Source organism: Sphaeramia orbicularis, chromosome 9 (genome assembly GCF_902148855.1).
Source record: "Sphaeramia orbicularis chromosome 9, fSphaOr1.1, whole genome shotgun sequence".
Taxonomy (NCBI): Eukaryota; Metazoa; Chordata; class Actinopteri; order Kurtiformes; family Apogonidae; genus Sphaeramia; species Sphaeramia orbicularis.
The window spans coordinates 50,221,735-50,243,502 of record NC_043965.1 but is presented as its reverse complement, the minus strand read 5'-3'; the positions used below and the strand labels follow the sequence as shown (position 1 = coordinate 50,243,502).

The following is a 21,768-nucleotide window of genomic DNA, read 5'->3' as shown; positions in this document are numbered from 1 at the left end:
CAGGGATAGTACACATTAATGAACATTTCTGTAAATGTGCCAGTATTAGCAAAAAGCCATTTTTCAACTGTTGTCCCTGGGTAAGAAGCAAAGTGCCAGCATTTATGAAATTAGAAACATTTTAAAATGAAGGCTACACCCACACATTACATGGCTTTAGTTCACATATACAGTATATACAGTTAACCTTTAAGTATTAGTACAAATACCTGGAGAGACATTGGCGCATGGGCAGGTGGTCATGCAGCAAAAAACAGAGAAAACTTGATTCCAGTGAAGATGAAAATGATTTTAACCACATGTACAGTAGACTTTCATTGTTTTGGCTTTATTTTCATCACCTCCCGCTCTGTCAATGTTTTTTTTCTTTAGCTGCCAAATGTTCTAGGTCAGGGGGTGTCAAACATCTGGCCCGTCGGAAAAAAAGGCCCGCAAAAGAGTCCAATCCAGCCTGTGGAATGAATTTGCAAAAATGCAAATGCAAAAATTACACTGACAATATTAACAGTCAAGGGTGTTCAGGGGTCACGTATGTGATATCAGAGTAAAAATGATAACATAATAACCTATAAATAATGACAACTCCAAATTTTCTCTTTGGTTTTATGTGAAAAGTAAACATGAATACATGAAAATGTTTACATTTAAAAACTATCCGTTCACAAAAAATGTGAACTACCTGATTAAATATGAACAGCATGAAATTTCTTAAGAAAAATAAGTGTATTTTTAACATTATAATGCCTGTTACTAAATGCAAAATGCCTTTCTGCATTTTAGATCCACTTTGCTCAGTAAACTGTGTTAATAATAAGTTACAACATAATATTGTTGAAACTGCACTTATTTTTCATTAAAGATATTTCAGTTTGTACATGGTTGTTGAGGTTATTCACAATTTCATAATGTAATTTTAAATTTCACGCTAAAACAAAGCCCAAACTTGGAAAGATAAACAACCTCCAACGTTTAAATCTTGGTTTCTGGATCTTTTACATCATTTAACATTGGAAAAAATGTGATATTCTATAAGAGGATGTGCCAATAAGTTTTTCAGTGCCTGGCATCCTGTTCTGAATCACATAAAAGAGGTAGATCCCTCATTCATTCCAGAGTAGTCTTATTAATACTAGTCTGACTAATATTTGAGTTTCTAATTTTTTATTTTTTTTTTATTATTATTGTTAATTATCATCTTTTTTTATGGTGCAACAGGGTGGGAGTGTTCATAGGTTTAGGTATAAAAAATGATGACTGTATTATGCTTTTCTGTGTAATAAAAACACTGAACAAAAAAAAAAACAAAGCCAAAACTCTAGATTATTATTTCTAGGTCATTATGCCCACTTGAGTGGTCTGTATGTGGCCCCTAAACTAAAATGAGATTGACACCCCTGTTCTAGGTGTTAATTTTGACTCTCTGGTAGCGTTCAGTGGGATTATTAGAGTTTATTATTGCTGGAACTGATGCCAATTCGAACGCTGAGACTGAAACAAACCACAGACCCAGCCTTTCTCTAAACCTCAGTTTTTCACATACAGGATGTGAGCGTGGCCTTCGTTGTCTCTGGATTGCTCCACGTCTACCAGCGAATGATTGACCGTGAGGAGGAGTCCCTTCTGTTTGTCACCCATCCGGGAGAGATGGTGGGTCATCTGGCCGTTCTCACCGGAGAGCCCCTTATCTTCAGCGTACGAGCTCACCGAGACTGCACCTTCCTGTCCATATCCAAGGCCCATTTCTACGAGTAAGGAGCCACTTCCTTGGAGTTTACAGTTTGGTTCTGATCATCTCTTCTCATCATTCAAAGAAATCCAACTGTGGTTTTAACTTTGCAGGATTATGCGTGAAGAACCCAGGGTGGTGTTGAACGTAGCCCACACTGTGGTAAAGAGAGTATCTCCTTTCGTCAGACAAATTGACTTTGCGTTGGACTGGATGGCAGTGGAGGCGGGACGAGCTGTCTACAGGTGTCTGTCATGTATTCACTGTAGGCACTGATGGTCTAACAAATCACTGCATCACTAAACTACATATTTAACAACACTTGGAAATAGTAACAGCGTGTTGCTCGGCTACTTTATGCCTATAATTCTGGGAGTGACCAGTGGAATTACAGCAATGTAACAGAGTCAACTTTATTTGTCATATGTACAGCACATACTGAAAACTGAAATGATAAAACCTGTAAGGCCCATGAAGCAATAAGAGACATAGTAGAAAATAGAAAAAACAGATAAAATAGAAAATAGCTATACCCAAAAACATACAATATGACTGTAAACAGCAGGGGTTGGAGAGACTCAATGAAACAATAGTGGCATCAGTAAAGTGTCAGATGAATTATAGAGTTTAAAGTGACAAGATGCAATTTAAGGTGACAGTTCAGTGTAGTGGCTGAAACAGTCCCTGAGATCAGTGTGTGTGTGTGTGTGTGTGTGTGTGTGTGTGTGTGTGTGTGTGGGTGTGTGTGTGGGTGTGTGTGTGGGTGGGGGGGATGGGGGCAGTTTACTGGGGGATGTCCAAGATGAAGTCCAAGATGAAGAGAGGTGGGTCAAAGTAAGAAAATAATAGGCATTGGATTTAGATTTGGATTTTGACATTTTCTGCTTTCTTAGACAAGGAGACAAGTCGGATAGCACCTTCATCGTCCTCAGCGGCCGTCTGCGCTCTGTCATTGCAAAGGATGATGGGAAGAAGGAGCTGGCTGGAGAGTATGGTCGTGGAGATCTAATTGGTGTGGTGAGTAGATGGCAACGACAGAATTTTTGTCTGGGAGAAACTCATTTTTGATATGTAGTCATGGTTCAGATACATGTGTTTTGTTGCTATTTGGCTGATTTTTCAGGTTGAGGCCCTGACCCACATGAACCGAGCCACCACGGTTCACGCCGTCAGAGACTCAGAGCTGGCCAAGCTTCCAGAAGGAGCTCTGAACTCTATCAAGAGGAGGTATCCTCAGGTCGTCACCCGGCTGATTCATCTGCTGGGGCAGAAGATCCTGGGAAACATGCAGCAGGTCAACGGTCCTCTGGCAGGTAATCCTCCTCTGTTTGTGTTTGGATGAAACAGAACCACTTTACAGTTAGTTTACAGTACTTATTGTTTTTAAAATGTAATCAGTAAATATTCATGAGTAATCGTCCTTTAATAGAAACTTTTCTTCTCACTGCAGCACGAAGTCTGGCTCTCCACACCCCAACCAGTAAATGGGATGCCGGGAATCCAGCGTCCAACCTGTCCACTGTGGCCATCCTGCCCGTGTCCGAGGACGTTCCTCTGACTGCATTCACTCTGGAGCTGCAACATGCTCTCAGTGGCATCGGTATATACACAGTTGTTCTGAACAAAATTAATCAGAATTAACCAAATGCGTTCTGTATTGATTTGCACAAACGTGGTGTTTTCATGCTATGAGAATATGATGTTATACTGTTTTTGTAAAAGGTTTAGCAAATAACTTTGATGTTGTGGTAGCTGGTTGTTGGCATAAAATATGTTTAAGGGGCAGTTTCATGAGATTTATGTGTAAAAATGAACTCTGGGCATTTTACCAGAAAATGATGTTAGTGTCAACCTGAACAAGAAAATGCCTCCTAAAGGTGTTTGGGGTTAATTGATTGACAGGCAACTTCAGTAGAATTCTGTCCTACACATTACAGTGATATCTTTTTTATTTAATTTTATTTTTGTTTATCATTTCTTTGACCAGCAAAGACTCACTCAGATTAAAAATATCTTTTACAAGACTGTCCTTCTTAAGATAAACAGCAGCACAATTAACCAAGTTACAGTAAGGGAGGCAATGAGACATACATAAACCCAGACATCATATAAAAATACAAGGAGAGTATAAAATGATAAATGCAAAAAATGACTTCACTGATGTCTTTTTTACATAAAGTCATTGTTTTACTGAAATCACCAGACTGCAAAAAATGTTCAGATGTCACAAAGATTAACCCACTTATTTTTGGTTTTAAACTTAACATTTTACAAATTGTTACTTTATACAAGGGAAATTTGTAGTTGTGAAGATCCAACATGTACAGTTTCTGCAGATTAACACACAAGATCATGTACAAAGATCAAGACATGCCGCACGTTGTCAACAAATTGATTTCTGGAGGAATCTAGGCTGATACAGTAACTACATTAAAACCTATGTTGGTTTTCTGCAGGTCCCACCCTTCTCCTCACCAGTGACATCATCAAACAGCGACTTGGCTCTGCTGCATTGGACAGGTGGATGATTGAACTTACTTGTTTGTTTATTTATTTTATTCTATTCTATTTTATTTTAATTTTTGCTGCATGCTTCGTACCTACTCCGTGTTCTATGTATGCACCGAAGACTGAAGCAAATTCCTACTCATGTGAACCCTGTGTACTTACATGGCAATACACAGGATTCTGATTCTGAACTGTTCATAAATGTTAAATAATATCAGTCTGTGACAGTAAATCTTAATTTCGATTTCCGAATACTCTAAGATTGATTCAATGACGTTTTTTCATTCATGCCTCTCTTGTTAAGTGTCCATGAGTATCGTCTGTCCAGTTGGCTCGGACAGCAGGAGGACATCCACCGCATCGTCCTCTACCAGTCTGACTCCGGCCTCACGCCGTGGACACAGCGTTGTATCCGTCAGGCCGACTGCATCGTTATTGTGGGACTAGGCGAGCAGGAGCCCACTGTGGGCGAGGTCAGTGTCCAAGTACCTACAGGATTAGCAACACAAGTTCCAGGTCTGTTCTGCTCAAATACCAACTAAATTAGGTAACACAGCACATTAATAGGTGCATGAAGGCATCAGTCCATCAGCAATAGAACATAATAGATCAGGATTGCATCAAGTTGAACAATGCATAGTATTAAACTGAAAAGAATTATACATGTCTGTAAGTCAAGAACTAGTCCAGCAGCACTTGTCGAGTAGAAGAACTTCATATAATTCTAAATTTAGACCAACGTGTTTTGACTACTGGTCATCACCAGGGTTATCAGGAAATTCACAGCCAGCTGGATTTAAATAAAATATAAAACAAGAACAAAATACATGGGAAAAAAATTAAGTGTATTTTTTTGTGTTTTATATTCTATATAAATACAGCTGGTTATTTATTTTTTATGTATAATAAATATATGAAGAATTACCTCCAATTTCCAACATTATTTTTGTGTCTTGTGCACCACCTAGAGGCTGTCCAATCTCACTTTCTGTTAATTATTGTGACTATTTCAGAGACATTTGACTTAGAGACTTAAAACAACACTTGATGACCATATGTCAAGAGTCATTTAATGGGTCTGCATATCTCTGTTGTATGTGTGTTACTATATTGCACGATCGCTGCCATTGGAAACAAATTGATGTATACACTTTATATTCTATTATAGTTTATTCTTCATACCATTTGTTTCTTCTTGTTCTATTCTACTTCTTTTTTTTAAGTGCATGGCATTTAATAACAAGGTGAGAGAGAAGCCTTGTCTTAATTCAGTGTATGTCCTGTGCATCCAGTGAATTGAAAATAAAAAATATTTGGGGGGAAAAAATTAAAATTAAAATTAATAAATAAATAAATTAGTGCTGTCAAATGATTGAAATTTTTAATCAGATTAATCACAGGATTGCTGTGGATTCATTTTGATTAATCACAATTAAATATAATTAATTTTTTTTAATCTATTTTAGTTACGTTTCATTTTGCATGAGCAAACAAACTCAAGAAAGAAAGGAATATATGGTATATGCACTTAGCGTATTTGTTAAACACCAACAGTTTCAACAAATCAACTTGAAACAACTGTTCCATCTTGGGGTTTTTTTTTTGTTCTCATATTTCCATCCAGAGGGCCAGTGTGCTGTTTAGTGTCCTCCATCTTTATATGTTGGTTCTGCTGCCTGTCACTACTGGACAGCATGCACGACGGTAACTCTACTTGGACAAACTTCCCCAAAATGCATTGGCAGAGACGTTCAGAGTCATTCTGCACTGCAGATGGGTTAATTGTGTTAAAATGTTTAATCAGATTAATCATGATGATGGATTAATCCACGTTAACGCGTTAATTTTGATAGCCCTAATATATTCATAAATTAAAAAGAAAAAGACAGTTTTACTATATCTTATGGTGCATCTCCTCTGGCTGCAGTAAATTTGGAGGTTACACATGTTTATGGGAACTTCAGCTTCTTCTTTTTCTTCTCTTTCTGTAGTTGGAGCGGATGTTGGAGGGCAGCGCCGTCCGAGCTCAGAAGCAGCTGGTGCTGCTGCACAAAGAGGACGGGCCTCCGCCCAAAGGGACAGCCGAGTGGCTCAACATGCGGAGCTGGATCTCCAGACACCATCACCTGTCCTGTCCACGCAGGGTGTTCTCCAGGAGGAGTTTACCCAAACTGGTACCTACAGGACCACACGGATCATCAACATACACATAAAGCTATATTTTACATAATTATATCTTGCATTCCTAGTGATCTTCACTTGACCATGGGATTTTTTTTTCAGTGTTTTTTATGTGTGTTTTTCAGAGAGAGTTGTACCAGCGTGTTTTTGAGAAGTGTCCTGACCGTCACTCCGACTTCTCCCGCTTGGCCAGGATCCTGACAGGAAACAGCATCGCCCTCATTCTGGGTGGAGGAGGTGCCAGGTACTGATAACTCTGACCAACACATCGCATCTGGCATCACCGTAAGACTTTGTTTTAAGGAGCAAATATTAACCACCTATCCAGACAGTTAAGATAAAGCTATGGAGGCTAATGACTGTGCTTGGAACTGTAGCCGGTGTCTATTGTGTTCTCAAAGTATTCACACAAGACAAATATAGTGCTATATATACACTGTAACAATGCAATGTGAAATTAGAGTTTTTTTTTTTTTCATTTTAATAAAATAAGTTAAAACAAGATAATCTATTCTTAGTCACTGTGGAACTTTACAGTAATTATAGCATCAATAAACAATTACAACAACCAAAACATGAATAGTATTAACCCTCAAAGGCCTGAACTATCACAGACAAACAAACCATCCACTGTTCTAAAACATTTGATAAGTCCTGAACCATTAATCCGCTCAATCCATGTAAATAACTCAGGAAAAATACAGTTTGTCATCTTTTCATGGTCATCAGATATGACCCATTTGGTTGTTCAGAGGCTCCGTAGTGAACATGGAAACACCATCATCTTCTACAACATCGATTCAGCAGTAAAACCCATGTAGAAACTTGTTTATGATATAATTTGTTGAAAAAGCCACTTATTTCAGTTTTATTTCCTTTGACATAGTAACCCCTGAATTTACTCTGATTTTATAAACATTTCCATGATCAGTAAATTAAATATCGGAAAACACCAGATTTTTTTTTTTTATGCAAATACAGATGATAATATTATAACGAATGGTGATAAATCAGGTTAAATGTAGAGGGAAAAATTAACTCGCTAAAATAGTTCTAGGTCTTTGTTAACCATAAAAAAGAAAAATCTCTATTAAAAATGGTAAAAGATAGAGGCAAGACGAGCAAAACAGTTTTAGAAAAGTAGAAGATTACAAAGAAGAATAAAATAGCAGAGCTAAACAGAAATAGAAGATATGTACAACATACAGTACAGGCCAAAAGTTTGGACACACCTTCTCATTCTTTGCATTTTCTTTATTTTCATGACTATTTACATTGTAGATTCTCACTGAAGGCATCAAAACTATGAATGAACACATGTGGAATTATGTACTTAACAAAAAAGTGTGAAATAACTGAAAACATCTCATATTCCAGTTTCTTCAAAGTAGCCACCCTTAGCTCTGATGACTGTTTTGCACACTCTTGGCATTCTCTTGATGAGCTTCAAGAGGTAGTCACCTGAAATGGTTTCCTAACAGTCTTGAAGAAGTTCCCAGAGATGCTTAGCACTTGTTGGCCCTTTTGCCTTCACTCTGCGGTCCAGCTCACCCCAAACCATCTCGATTGGGTTCAGGTCCGGTGACTGTGGAGGCCAGGTCATCTGGCGCAGCACTCCATCACTCTCCTTCTTGGTCAAATATCCCTCACACAGCCTGGAGGTGTGTTTGGGGTCATTGTCCTGTTGAAACATAAATGATGGTCCAACTAAACGCAAACCAGATGGAATGGCATGTCACTTCAGGATGCTGTGGTAGCCATGCTGATTCAGGTTGCCTTCAATCTTGAATAAATCCCCAACAGCGTCACCAGCAAAGCACCCCCACACCATCACACCTCCCCCTCCATGCTTCACGGTGGGAACCAGGCATGTAGCATCCATCCGTTCACCTTTTCTGCGTCGCACAAAGACACGGCGGTTGGATCCAAAGATCTCAAATTTGGACTCATCAGACCAAAGCACAGATTTCCACTGGTCTAATGTCCATTCCTTGGGTTTCTTGGCCCAAATAAATCTCTTGTGTTTGTTGCCTCTCCTGAGCAGTGGTTTCCTAGCAGCTATTTGACCATGAAGACCTGATTCACGCAGTCTCCTCTTAACAGTTGTTGTAGAGATGTGTCTGCTGCTAGAGCTCTGTGTGGTATTCATCTGGTCTCTAATCTGAGCTGCTGTTAATTTGCGATTTCTGAGGCTGGTGACTCAGATGAACTTATCTTCAGCATCAGAGGTGACTCTTGGTCTTCCCTTCCTGGGGCGGTCCTCATGTGAGCCAGTTTCGTTGGAGCGCTTGATGGTTTTTGTGACTGCACTTGGGGACACATTCAAAGTTTTTGAAATTTTCTAGACTGACTGACCTTCATTTCTTAAAGTAATGATGGCCACTCGTTTGTCTTTACTTAGCTGATTGGTTCTCGCCATAATATGTATTCTAACAGTTGTCCAATAGGGCTGTCAGCTGTGCATCAACCTGACTTCTGCACAACACAACTGATGGTCCCAACCCCATCAATAAGGCAAGAAATTCCACTAAGTAACCCTGACAAGGCACAGCTATGAAGTGAAAACCATTTCAGGTGACTACCTCTGGAAGCTCATCAAGAGAATGCCAAGGGTGTGCAAGGCAGTCATCAGAGCAAAGGGTGGCTACTTTGAAGAAACTAGAATATAAGAGATGTTTTCAGTTATTTCACACTTTTTTGTTAAGTACATAATTCCACATGTGTTCATTCATAGTTTTGATGCCTTCAGTGAGGCTCTACAATGTAAATAGTCATGAAAATAAAGAAAATGCGAAGAATGAGAAGGTGTGTCCAAACTTTTGGCCTGTACTGTATATAGTACACTAATGATAGTTTTTATCAAATAAAACAGCTATTGCACAATAAACATATTACATTGGAGAGTCAATGATATTAATGTTCATTTAACCCATAAAGACCCAAACAGCCACTGACGACCAAGACCATCTACTGATCTAAAATGTTTAATAACCTCTGAACCACTTAAGCTATCAATACTTTGAAATAACTGGTGTAAAATTTAGTTTTTCATCTTTTCATGTTCATCAGATATGACCCATTTGGATGTTCAGAGGCTCTGTAGTTACCGTAGAAACACTATCATCTACTACAAAATTGATTCACTGGTAAAACCCATGGAGTTGGATCAATGACAGTGGATGGAGACACTTTATTTATGTTCAGTTATTGATTTTTTTTTTTTTTGCCGAAAAAGTCATTTTTTCTTCAGTTTTCTCTGTTTTTGATGTAATACTCCTCAACTTTAATGTGAGATTTTATGACCATCCACACAATCAGTAAATTAAATGGAGGAAAACACCTGATTTTCACTGAAAAAATATTAAATACATAGGATAATGTTGATAGGATAAATGGTGATAAATCACTTAAGAAAAGTTAAATATAGAGAAAAAAAATATTTTGGAACTGCCACAAAAGTAGCACTGGGTCTTTATGGGTTAATAAAAGGCTCAGAAAGAGTTGAGCGTCTGTCACAGTGATTATTTGCACTGTTTTACCACATGAACCACTTAATTATTCTGTCTTTTCTGTGCTGTATTTGACAGAACATTCAGATATCAGCTTTACATAAACCACATGATTTAAGAAGTGTGCACACTATGTTCCATGTACAGGCCCATGCTAATCACATCTGTTTTGACTGGTTTGTCCTTTTTCTTCACTGCTCTGGCTTGTCCTGGAGCCCTGACAAGGTATGGACTGACTCCAACACCCCCCCCCCCAGCTCTGACCTGAGACACCTGGTCCAGATGTGGGTAGGGATGGGAATGAACTACTGATTCCAGATGAGAATCAGCCTCAAACTGTCAGTCCATGAGAACCATAAGCCTCTGAGTTAATCAGCTGCATTGGCATTGATCAGTTCCCATCCCTGTGATAACACAAAGCTTCTGCACATGTCTGTTTCTTATGGATAGTCATGTAGACTGAGCTCTAGCCTCCTGTAGTCGAGTTGGGTTTGTTTGGCTTGTGTGGTCCTCTGGTTCTGTTCGGTGTTCTTCACTGAAAGTACATTTTTATTCATCCAGTAACTGTCTTCACTGGAGCGACCTGTCATTTTGCTGTGTGTACGTCAAACACTGTATGTGTGAAGGATGTGACATAATATTTGTAGACAAACTAGTAAGTCTAATGTAAGTGGATGGATGGCTCTTTTTAGGGGCTGCTCTCAGGTCGGCATCCTGCGCGCTCTGAACGAGGCGGGGATCCCCGTCGACATGGTGGGCGGGACCTCCATCGGCTCCTTCATGGGGGCGTTGTATGCTGAGGAGAAGAGCAACAGCCGGATGAGGGTCCGGGCTCGCGAGTGGGCCATGGTCTGTTGACATTTTACTGAAGATTATGAAAGTGAAGTAGTTGCAGATGTAATAGTACTAGAGGTAGTAGGAGACATTTACATATTTAACCCTTTAGGCGCTGGACTTTTTAAAAAATAATATTCCATTTTTATATCAAGATTTCAAAACAGCTGCAGCTTGGAAGTGTTTAGAGATAAAGGTATACTGTAAATGAGAAAAATATTGAGTAAGAGCCAAAGTTTATGATGGGAGTAAATTTACTCATCTAATTTGCATATTGTGATGTCACAGGGGGGCGGCCATATTGGATTGTGTAACTTAGTAAAATTGATCTTTAAACATATTTACATGGAAGTTTTCTTTGTGTTTTTGTTTTTTTGTCATCTTATCCTTCAGGTAAATGAACTTAAACATTAGTAGAAAGTAAAACGCAGTCAGTTTTAATATCTTTTTCACCAAGCAGCAGAGTAGCCATATCTGTCCGTATCTATCCAAACTAAAACTTAATAAACTTTACTTACTTACCAAACCAGCTCAGAATCATGCTTTTATACTAGATTTTTTTTCTTTACTTTAAATAAAAACATGCCATGAAATGGTGTTAGGATTGAAGGGGCACATGTCCACCATTTATTGGTGGGAGGTGGTAACAAGCTTTGGCAACTCTATCTGAATCTATGGTCTGTTTCATTCAGTTATGTTGTTTGTCGCAGTATTGTGACTTTGGCGCTTAAAGGGGTAACTAGGTATTATTCTGGCTAAGACAGGCAACAGCAGAATTACAAAGACTGCAGACAGACAATAATTAACACTAAAATAAAATCAATTCATTACTACTGAGGAAAAATAAAATATATCATAAAAATGTAAAGTATTCAACAAATATTCAGTGTAAATTACCAGTATAAATATGAATGACATCTACAACCACTTTACCATGCTTCCAGTTTATTTCAGATTACAGTAAGTCCACTTTATGTGCCCCCTAAGATTCAAGTAGTTCTGTATTAGAGTGTAGGTAAAGTTCAGACTGAGTTCAGAAGAAAATGGAGGAAGAGTTTGTGCAAAGTCAGTTCTATACCTTGTACATCAACGTGCCTATCAGTTTTGTTTTTCTAATTTTCTTCTCTCTTTAGGATATGACATCTTTATTTAAGAAGGTCTTGGACCTGACCTACCCTGTTACATCCATGTTTTCTGGAGCTTCCTTTAACTCTGGCATTAGTTCTGTTTTCAAGGACAAACAGATCGAGGTAAGTGAGGGATCTTCTCCAGAATGTCCAGAATTTGACATGCAGTTCATGCATCAGTGAAGTAACCACAGAATCTATTCACTTTTCTGTGATAAGCAGCTTCGACTAATTATCTTTTTAGAAGGTGTAACTGGTTGCACATGGGTTAATTCAATAAAACCAGACTGGCTGTGAGGTTCTTGTTGGTATTAATGCTTTCTTCTTTCCCTACCTTCATCACCTCTTCTGGTTTAGGATCTGTGGCTGCCGTACTTCAACATCACGACTGATATCACAGCTTCAGCCATGAGGGTTCACACCGATGGTGTGTTTTCCATCTTTGTCTGTATTTGAACATAGATCGACATTAGAGAGACTTTTCTAAAACTCAGCTTTCAAAAATAAGAAAGACAACAATAAAAGAAAAATATATGTGTATATTGGTGTTATTCTTTGCCTTTCTGTGTTTGTGTTTTTCCTCAGGGTCCCTGTGGCGCTATGTCCGGGCCAGTATGTCTTTATCAGGTTACCTGCCACCGCTCTGTGATCCCAAAGATGGACACTTACTCATGGATGGAGGATACATCAACAACCTGCCTGGTGAGCAACGACAAGTATTTCATGTGGAAAATAGATTACATAATAATTCAGCAAAGTGTAACCCCCCCATATTCCAATAACTTATACCAGCTCCAAGGAAATATGTACTAAAGTTACCTACATTTTTCTGTGGGACAAATAACGCCAATCACTATCATATCTTCTGGAGTTGTCCAGTGATCAAACCATTCTGGGAGCAGCTATGTGAACATTTAAATAACATTTTTACTAAAAAAAAAATTCCTTGTAAATGTGAAGCCCTGTACTTAGGAGATATTTCATGTGATATCTAGACTCTGAAAGATAAAAAAAAAAACTGTTGTTAATGCTTTTGGCAGCAAGTTAAAAGACTGTCACTAAAAATGGTTCAAGCCTGAAGCCTGAATGGATCGATATCGTGCAGGACATTTACATTCTGGAGAAAATGACCTTTTGTGTTTAGAATCAAAGGGAATCTTTTTTCACTATTTGGTCAAAATGGACAAATTATGTAAAACCTGTTATTGATGTGAATTGAATATATCGGTTATGTGAAATCATTTACATGATATACATTTCTGTTTAGGTTAATGTAAACATACACACCTTAGTGTGTTTTATCTTGTTGATGAAGTTGTGGAGTAAGCCCTCTCCTCTCGCCCACTTTTCTTTCTTTTTTTTTATTTGTTCTATATTTGACTAAAAATCTTGGATTAGCATCTTAGTTCAAATTTGATGCGTGGATACTGAATTTGTACCCGAAAGGGAAGTTTTGAATGACATGCTTTTCTGAAAAAACAAAGAATGGGGAAAAAAAGTTACCTACATTTTGTAATAAATTATTAAATTCAAATTCTTTATTTGTCATTTAAACATTTCCATCATTCATGTCATGTAAACATTAAATGACAATCCATTGGTCTCAAAAAACACACAGATAGGTTGACAGAATAAAATAAACTTATAGATAGAATGCAATAGTCAGTATAAAAATATATACAAATCCATAAATAAGTAATGCAAATCTGTGATTGAAAAAAAAATGAACAAAACTATACTAGTTCAATGTTAAAAAAGTATTGCACTGAATATGGCTCAAGTTGACAGGAAGAGTCAATATTGCAGTGTGGTTGAGATCCCCTCAGTATATCGCGCTGTTTATCTGTGACATTTATGTGTGTTTAACAGTCTGACAACAGTTGGGTACAAACTGTTCTGGAATCTCACTGTTTTGCATTTAATGGCAAAAGAGAGAACAGTTGATGACAGGAATGAGTGGGGTCCTTGGTGATCCTCAGTGCATTGGACAGGCAGTATTGTTCTGCCAGGTCTCCAAGGGGTGGTAGTGTGACCCCAATAATCTTTTCAGCTGTCCTCACCACTCTTCTTTGTGCCTTTTCATCAGAGGCATCGCTGCTCTGATACCACAGAGAGATGCTGCTTGTTAGCACACTCTATGGCACACCTGTAGATAGTAAATATTACAGTGGTTCATACAAAACATAAGAGGTGCACTTTTTATGAGCATTATCTTGTAATGCGTAAATAACCAAATAAAATGAGCAACAAGATCAGCTATTTCTCTTATCTATCGTACAGCTAAATTCCGGGACTTGTCAAATGCCAATCTGAAAAAAACACCATCACAGTTTTATTTTTCGCAGAGTTAACGGTTGCAGTTTTCTTTTGACAGAGCTTCCCAAAAAAGCTTCTGGGGCTGATCAAGCGAAAGTGAATATCAGCATGAAAAAGTAAATTTACACACATCATTTATCAAGTGGACTCATTTTTTAGCTAAAGATCTCTATTTTATGGAACTGTTATCCTTTTTAAAATACCACTTGTAGAAAAAAAGTTCCAACCAATTTTATTGATTGTACTTTTTACACCATAGCCATAGCTCGAATATGACGCAAAAAATTATATCTAAAAAATCTGAAAATGTGTTCAGTCTGTTGATTATATAGATGATTGTTATGTTTCAAGTATTAGATTCTCATTATTTTGTGAATATTATTGATATTTATGAGTTTGAACATTTGTGATTTGCTTAAAAGGCCCTGTCCACGTGTTACCACAAAAATACCCATTTTTAATTTTCAAGTTACTGGTAATTCAGATATTTTAATGAAACTTTCAGAAAGTTATGGTCTTTTGGTACATTTTGGGTGATGCATACAATGGTAAAGAGTCGTCCACGTGTTACTATGGCAGCCTGTCCACATCTGATCACATTCTCATGTCAATAAAAGAGAGACTCTTCAATATTTTAGTCCAAAATTTATTGTCAGCATAGTTGAAGATAATATCTAAAAGGTTTTGTCCTACTTGATATCAATTTCTGTCGAGAACCACATGTTTTGAATGTTTGCGTAAAGCTTAAAAAATATGTCCGTTTCAAGTCCACGTGTTATCGAGCAGTAAATTGACATGTTTTACCTAAAACTTTTATCTCCCCAAATTTAGTTATACATAATGTTAAAGTGCTTATAAATACCTACTCAAATATGTATAATACATGTATATAAGTTATTCTGCTTATATGACAGAGACTGTTGAACATGAAATGTGTCCACATGTTACCACTTGATTGGACCATTATGCAAAATGAAGCAATAATAGAAATTTACATTCATATATAGAAGTGTGTAGTACTTTGTTTCATAATGTCAGGGAATGTATTATGTATTGCATTCAAGTACAAATGCAGTGAGTTATCAACAAATGTGGGTTTAATGACTTAATTTTGTTACTATTCAGTGCTTTCAGCCAACATTTGTCCTTAATCCAAAGTCCTTTAGGCTATGTTCAGACTGCAGACAAATGTGGCTCAAATCAGAGTGTTTTTGCCCATATGTGACCTGTATCCAATCTGTTAAAGACACTTTGAACAGCACAAATCCAATTTTTTCTAATCTGACCCAGGCCACTTTCATATGTGGTCATAAATCTGTTATGTATCTGATATATTACAGTGTGACCTCAGTCTGAACAGCCAGGTCGCATTTGTCCAACCTTAACATCACTGAAATTCTGCAGTTCTGCGTCCCAGGAGGAGGAGTGTTGGGAAAAACACATTTTGTTCCATAAACACAGTGTGTGCCTGCCTGGTCACGTATTACGTCAGAACCGCTTTTGCACATGTGGGTCACTTCAGGGTCGCCTTCAGTTCATACTCAGAACTGGTAGAAGTTGCATTTAGTGTGTAATATGAATGAGCAGACAAAAAAATCGGATTCCACCAAAAAATCTGAATTGTGCATTAAGACCTGCTGTCTGAACGTAGTCTTAGTGAAGCATCTTTACAAACAGGAGACACGACCTCATGGTATTTTGACCAGACATGTGATCTGAATGTGTTTTTTTGCAGCTGATGTTGCTCGCTCCATGGGGGCGAAGGTTGTGATCGCCATTGATGTTGGAAGCCGGGACGAAACCGACCTGACCAACTACGGCGACTCTCTGAATGGCTGGTGGCTTTTGTGGAAGAGATTTAACCCGCTGGCTGAGAGAGTCAAGGTCTGCCAAGCTTTGGATTCATCTTAAACCTACGTAAAGCTGTGGAACATCCACTATATGGACAAAAGTATGTGAACACGTTGAATTCAGGCGTTTCTTTTCTAACAGGGGTCTTTTTTTTTGGTCAGTTTTGTTTAAATTCTTATTTTTGCTTCCAAAATGCCTCAGAGATGGATTTCACTTAATTTCTCTCAGCATTGATTTGGTTTTGTTTTTTTATCCATGACTATGATTTAAAATTTTCTACCTCTAAATTTCTATACAACTTAAAGAAAATATTGATACTTCTATCTCAAATCCTCATGAACAGGACATCTTATATCTATAGACATGATATGTCCCAATATTTATGTCCATATAGTTTATAAACATCGATATTTCCTTAAAGTTTAATGGGAGATTTTTCTTCCTCAGTGAGATGTGAAGAAAGTAGATGGTTAGTTGTGGTAGAAAATCATTATTTACAGTCAGAGCATGAAAAATATTTTAGAAATTTCGAGGTAGAACATTTAAAATCATAGTCATGGATAAAAAAAATGATAATAATGTTGAAAGAAATTAAATAAAAACCATCGCTGGGGCATTTTGGAAGCAAAGATAACAATTTAAACCAAACTAACCAATGTAATGATCTTTATCCTAGTATAAAACTATATTCTGACATTAGTCATTATTGTTTTGTATCCCAGACCCCTGTTAGAAAAGAAACACCTGAATTCAACATGTCCATATACTTTTGTCCATATAGTGTATTTGAGTTAAAGGATAATGGAAGAGTGAACAGTAGAGCCTAGTCTGATTTTTTTTGTTCATCTGTACTGGATTTCCAGGTCCTGAACATGGCAGAGATCCAAACCAGACTTGCGTACGTCTGCTGTGTCCGTCAGCTGGAGCTGGTAAAAGACAGCGAATACTGCGAGTACATCCGTCCGCCCATCGACCACTACGGGACGCTAGAGTTCGGCAAGTTCGACGAGATCGCTGTGAGTCTTTCCTTCAGTCCTCACTTCTCTTCCTTCTACCAGATTTGAGTTCTCACACTTTTCATTCACCTCTTGTTCACTGTGGCTGTAGGAGGTGGGATACCAACACGGAAAGACGCTGTTCGACGTGTGGCAGCGCAGTGGCGTGGTGGACAGCATGATGAAAGACAGACATCAGGAGGAGTTCCACAAGACCAAAACTGGTCATGTGAGTGTAAATGTCAAACTGTACTCCAGAGCAGGGAGGTGGCAGGTTCCATTATACTTCCACTCCACTCAAATACACCCAGTACTTCTCATTCAAGTTCATTCGACTTGATCTTTGATGGTGTCTTTAGAAGGTTTTTTTTTACTTTCATCCTCAGAAGGGAGAAAGTTCCTCTATTCTCACCATAAAATCTTAAGTTTGTGTGAAAACCTGAAGCAGTTGGTGCAAAAAGGCTGAAAGTGGATCCTTAAGAAAGCAGGAAATATCTAGTAACATGTGCATAAACTGTGGAAATGACAGATATCTGCAAAATAAGGAGAATCTAAATGTTTTTCATTGAGGGGGGAGATGTTAATTTAATGATTTTTGTTTAACTTTTTTTGGAGAACCGTATTAAATTTATTAATATTCAGAGCAGATTATTGTCTTATAATATGATTAGAGCGTTGTCCCGTGGGGAACCACAGGTTCTAGATGTGGTAGATACTAAACTTACCTCTGATCCAGTTTATTCCTTTACTTTCTTTACTTTCTTGGTAAATTCCGTTTTCAGTTGAATAACCTCTCAGCTGGCATGTCTGTTTCTGCACATGAAATCTGACACTATGGCAACGTGGTCCTATTGTTCATCTGTTGCTAGGTAACCCACTTCAAATGTGTGATTCTATAAATCTGGGCAAGGCTATTGTAAGGCCATTGTATTCCAAAATTACTCATATCTCCCAAAATATTGGTCCTATCAGCTTGCTGTTTTTGCTAGTCTGTTCCTTGACCAAAAATACATAAGTATGACAAACTGCAGCAGTCAGCTCTGTACGGATTTTGTGTGAGTCCACTTCCCTTTTATAATATAGGATAAAAGGTTTAAGCACACTTCAAGTATCATCATCGACCATTAGGAACCCTACACACTACTTTTGTCCATTTTTGTTTTTTGATTTGGTGATCATTATGGCTGTGTTACAGCTTGTGACATGAATTTCTGCAAGAATTTTTTTTTTTTTTTTAAATATTTTTGAATCTAATGTCAGTTACTCTTACAGGTCAATTATACAATACTGACACTTTTTGTATCTTCTAGGACCCTCGAGCCAAATATGTGCAAAGAAAACTGCTATAAAACTGGTTTGATTATGTTAGTACTTTTTATGTGAGATTAAAAAGTGTGATTTCACTGTAAGTCAGTAAGGGATTTTTTTTCTATGAAGGTCCTGCACTGCACAAAAACTACTAATTCAATCAAATCAGTGTTATTGCTAATCTCTGACATGTCCAACACTCTGATATAACACCATGTCACATCCTTCCACCATGTATTATATGGAAAATATGGAAAAATACCTCATTCTTGTGTTGTTTGTCTAATAAAAACAAGTGACATCAAGTATTCAAACTAGAATTTAAAGGGTTAAAATCCTGAAAATTATTGAACATTTGGTAGTTTTGGGCAGAGCTGAAGTGGTTTAAGAGATTTATGTGGATGAAAGCAGAAGAATTTTGATATATGATGATTTTATATTGTACATTTTTGGCTCCCTAGAGGGTACGGGTCCACAAGGGTTATGTTTTATGTCTTAAACTTGAGGAAGGGTTTTATTTGGTAGCATATAGACGACAAGTCAAACACAAATCAGCCGCAGCATAAATCCAAAATCCACTTCCCCTGCCTTTGTTTAAAGTCATCTCCAGGGTTCCAAAGTTATCCAACACTTGAATTAAATATACGTTTCACTGATCTAACATTAATCCTTCAAAGGCAAATTATTTCATAATAGATACTGTTTCTCATACATACACCTTGTGTTAGTGGAGATTAAACTGAAACTGAAGGTGATCCACAGCCGTTGCTATAACACAGTTTGTTTAATCCAGGTGCTCACATGCCCGAACGCCTCCTTCACTGACCTGGCGGAGATTGTATCAAGAATCGAACCTGTCAAGAACGCTGTGGTCGATGGTAGGTTCTCAGCAACCTCACACACTGATCAATCAATCAAAATCAGAATACTTTATTAATGCCAGGGGGAAATTATTGTGTGTCACAGATGCTCCATGCAAGTATAATATAATAACAAGTAGCAGGAAAGAAATTATCAATGCAACAAAAATGAAGAATGAATGAATAAATAAATAAATAAATAAATACCAAATACATATTAAGACTCAATCAGAGCAGCAATTTGTACCTTATGTATTAGACAATATGTTGTCAATATGATAATTAAAGAACTCATCAAACTAGGGGAAACTCTGCTTAACCCATAAAGGCCCAGTGCTGCTTCCCAAATTAATTTTCTCTGTCTAACCTTTCTTAAGTGATTTATCTCCATCTACTATAATATTATCTCCTGTACTTTGTATTTTATCAGTATAAATTGGGTATTTTCCTATATTTCATTCACTGATCATGAAGATGTTCATAAAAGATCAGATTAAAGTTGGGGACATTATATCAAAAACAGAAAACTGCAGAAAAAATGACTTTTTAAGTAAAATCTATCATTAACTGAACATAAAACAAGCATTTCTATCCACTGTCATTGATCCAACTCCAGGAGTTTTACTGGTGAATCAGTGTTGTAGAAGATGACGCTGTTTCCACGGTAACTACAGAATCTCTGAACGTCCAAATGGGTCATATCTGATGACCATGAAAAGATGACAAACTGTATTTTACACCAATTACTGACATGTATTGATAGAATTAGTGGATCAACAGGTATTCAACAGTTTAGATCAGTAGATGGTTTTGGTTGGTGATGGATGTGTGGGTCTTTATGGGTTAATAGTTGTATAAATGTTCCTGGAATAGACACGTGTCAGCCCTAGTGTCTGTCCTTGGTGTTCCTTCAGAGGAGCTGTCTGATGAATACCAGACGGACTACGACGAGGAGGCGGTGGAGAGCGCTCTGTCTGACTTTGAGGCGTTCACGCCAGGAAGTGAACACACAGAGGGAGAGGAAACAGCAGACACTGCAGAGACTGTAGGTTTAAAAAAAAACAAAAACGACAGCATCATTTACTCCCTTTAGAATGACATTTCATCACTTAGCACAAAATCAAGTCAAACCTTCATGGAACTTCTGACTTCTTGTTTTATTTACAGGATGAAGAAATCCAAATCCGACACAGGAACAGGAATTCCCGGCTGTGATGCCCAGTGCATTTAGCGTTCTAGTGCCTCCTTGCGAAATGCAGATGTGTCAACCAAGTGAGCAAAATGGTCGGTTTAGGCCTGGAAACTTCAAAGTAATTAAATCAGTCTGTAGAATTCCAGTAGCATCATAATTTTTGTCTGAAACCCTGAATGAAAGGAATTCAGGGTTTTGGAAGGGCATAAAAGGGTTAAAAAGGGTAAAATCACATGTTTGTATGATGAGCACTCATTTTGTTTTAGTTCTTGAAAATGTGCAGGATTTTCCAAAATATAAGCCTTGAACTTTTTTTTTCTTTTTCATATGCACATCACGCACAAATGAACCACTAATTGGACATGCAGAGCCACTTTGTAGTTTGATAAAGTTTATATTTAACCTTTTTGTAGCATCACACTTTTAAAACACTAAACATAGACGCTGTATGCACAGTGTTATCCTCATTTCTGTGCATGAAGGAGCAGGGATATTTGCACACCTCTTACTATGAAGACTAAGGATAATAAGCTATTTCACACAGAAGATCACTAGTGTATCACTAATCGATTGGTAAATAGACCAGCGCAAATACTGTATTTCTCCTTTTGGTGAGAAAACCTGATGAGACAACCTACAGAATGAAGATTATGTCCCACTTCATCCAGTGCTTTAGCCATTAAAGCCTTAATGAGACAAAACAACGGGTGTGACTGGATGTGATCGAGCTCTTCACTTGTCCTTGACATCACAGAACTTTACTTTTCCGTCGTCTTTTTCTGTTTGAAGTGGCAGCTTTATAATCTTCACATCATTGTAGGAACAAATACCGTCAACAGCCTAACAGAAGACATGACCTGTGCCTAAAACTAAAGCCTCGCTGTGTTTTTGTGTTGGAATGTGGGAAACCTGTTTGTAGTATTTCAATGAGCTCGAGTAGGAGAAAAAAAACCCCGGCAATTACTGTGAGATTATACCTTTTATATGTGCCATTTATGTCTGTGTTACCGTGGTTACAGAGCCCCTGTGGTGACTGATTCACTGTGTTTTTACTAGAACGGTAAGAGTTTAGTGCTTTTATACAGTGTGTTATAAGTGTCGTCGTTTGTGATTTGACAGAGTATGTACCGCTGTGTTAAAACAGTTTCTATAGATGCTGCTTTGTTCGGTTGTTTAATTACAGTTTTCATTGACCTTACGTAACAGCGATTATGTACTGTTTTTTTTTTGTTGTTATTGTTTTTTTTCTTCAACCTGTGATGATGTAAAAGCAGATTATTTCTAGACACGTCCGTGTAATTCAGTGTTTTGTGGAATCTGAAACTGTTGATGCTGCAGTAAAATAAACAGTGTGACTGTCA

General features: G+C 37.7%; 1 protein-coding gene across 3 annotated transcripts in view; it reads left to right on the top strand.

The window, feature by feature from the left end:
* pnpla7b (patatin-like phospholipase domain containing 7b) overlaps nt 1-21,768 on the top strand; it is a 42,093-nt gene extending 20,325 nt beyond the window's left edge. For all 3 annotated transcript variants that reach the window (XM_030143555.1, XM_030143556.1, XM_030143554.1), the window contains exons 17-35: nt 1,543-1,748; nt 1,840-1,971; nt 2,620-2,743; nt 2,850-3,039; nt 3,177-3,326; nt 4,183-4,246; nt 4,539-4,707; nt 6,226-6,408; nt 6,541-6,659; nt 10,617-10,773; nt 11,892-12,008; nt 12,243-12,312; nt 12,471-12,587; nt 15,937-16,085; nt 16,916-17,068; nt 17,160-17,276; nt 19,149-19,233; nt 20,130-20,260; nt 20,383-21,768. In XM_030143555.1, coding sequence (XP_029999415.1) covers nt 1,543-1,748; nt 1,840-1,971; nt 2,620-2,743; nt 2,850-3,039; nt 3,177-3,326; nt 4,183-4,246; nt 4,539-4,707; nt 6,226-6,408; nt 6,541-6,659; nt 10,617-10,773; nt 11,892-12,008; nt 12,243-12,312; nt 12,471-12,587; nt 15,937-16,085; nt 16,916-17,068; nt 17,160-17,276; nt 19,149-19,233; nt 20,130-20,260; nt 20,383-20,430 — 2,481 coding nt within the window. In that variant the 3' untranslated portion in view covers nt 20,431-21,768. The remainder of the gene's footprint in view (nt 1-1,542; nt 1,749-1,839; nt 1,972-2,619; nt 2,744-2,849; nt 3,040-3,176; nt 3,327-4,182; nt 4,247-4,538; nt 4,708-6,225; nt 6,409-6,540; nt 6,660-10,616; nt 10,774-11,891; nt 12,009-12,242; nt 12,313-12,470; nt 12,588-15,936; nt 16,086-16,915; nt 17,069-17,159; nt 17,277-19,148; nt 19,234-20,129; nt 20,261-20,382) is intronic.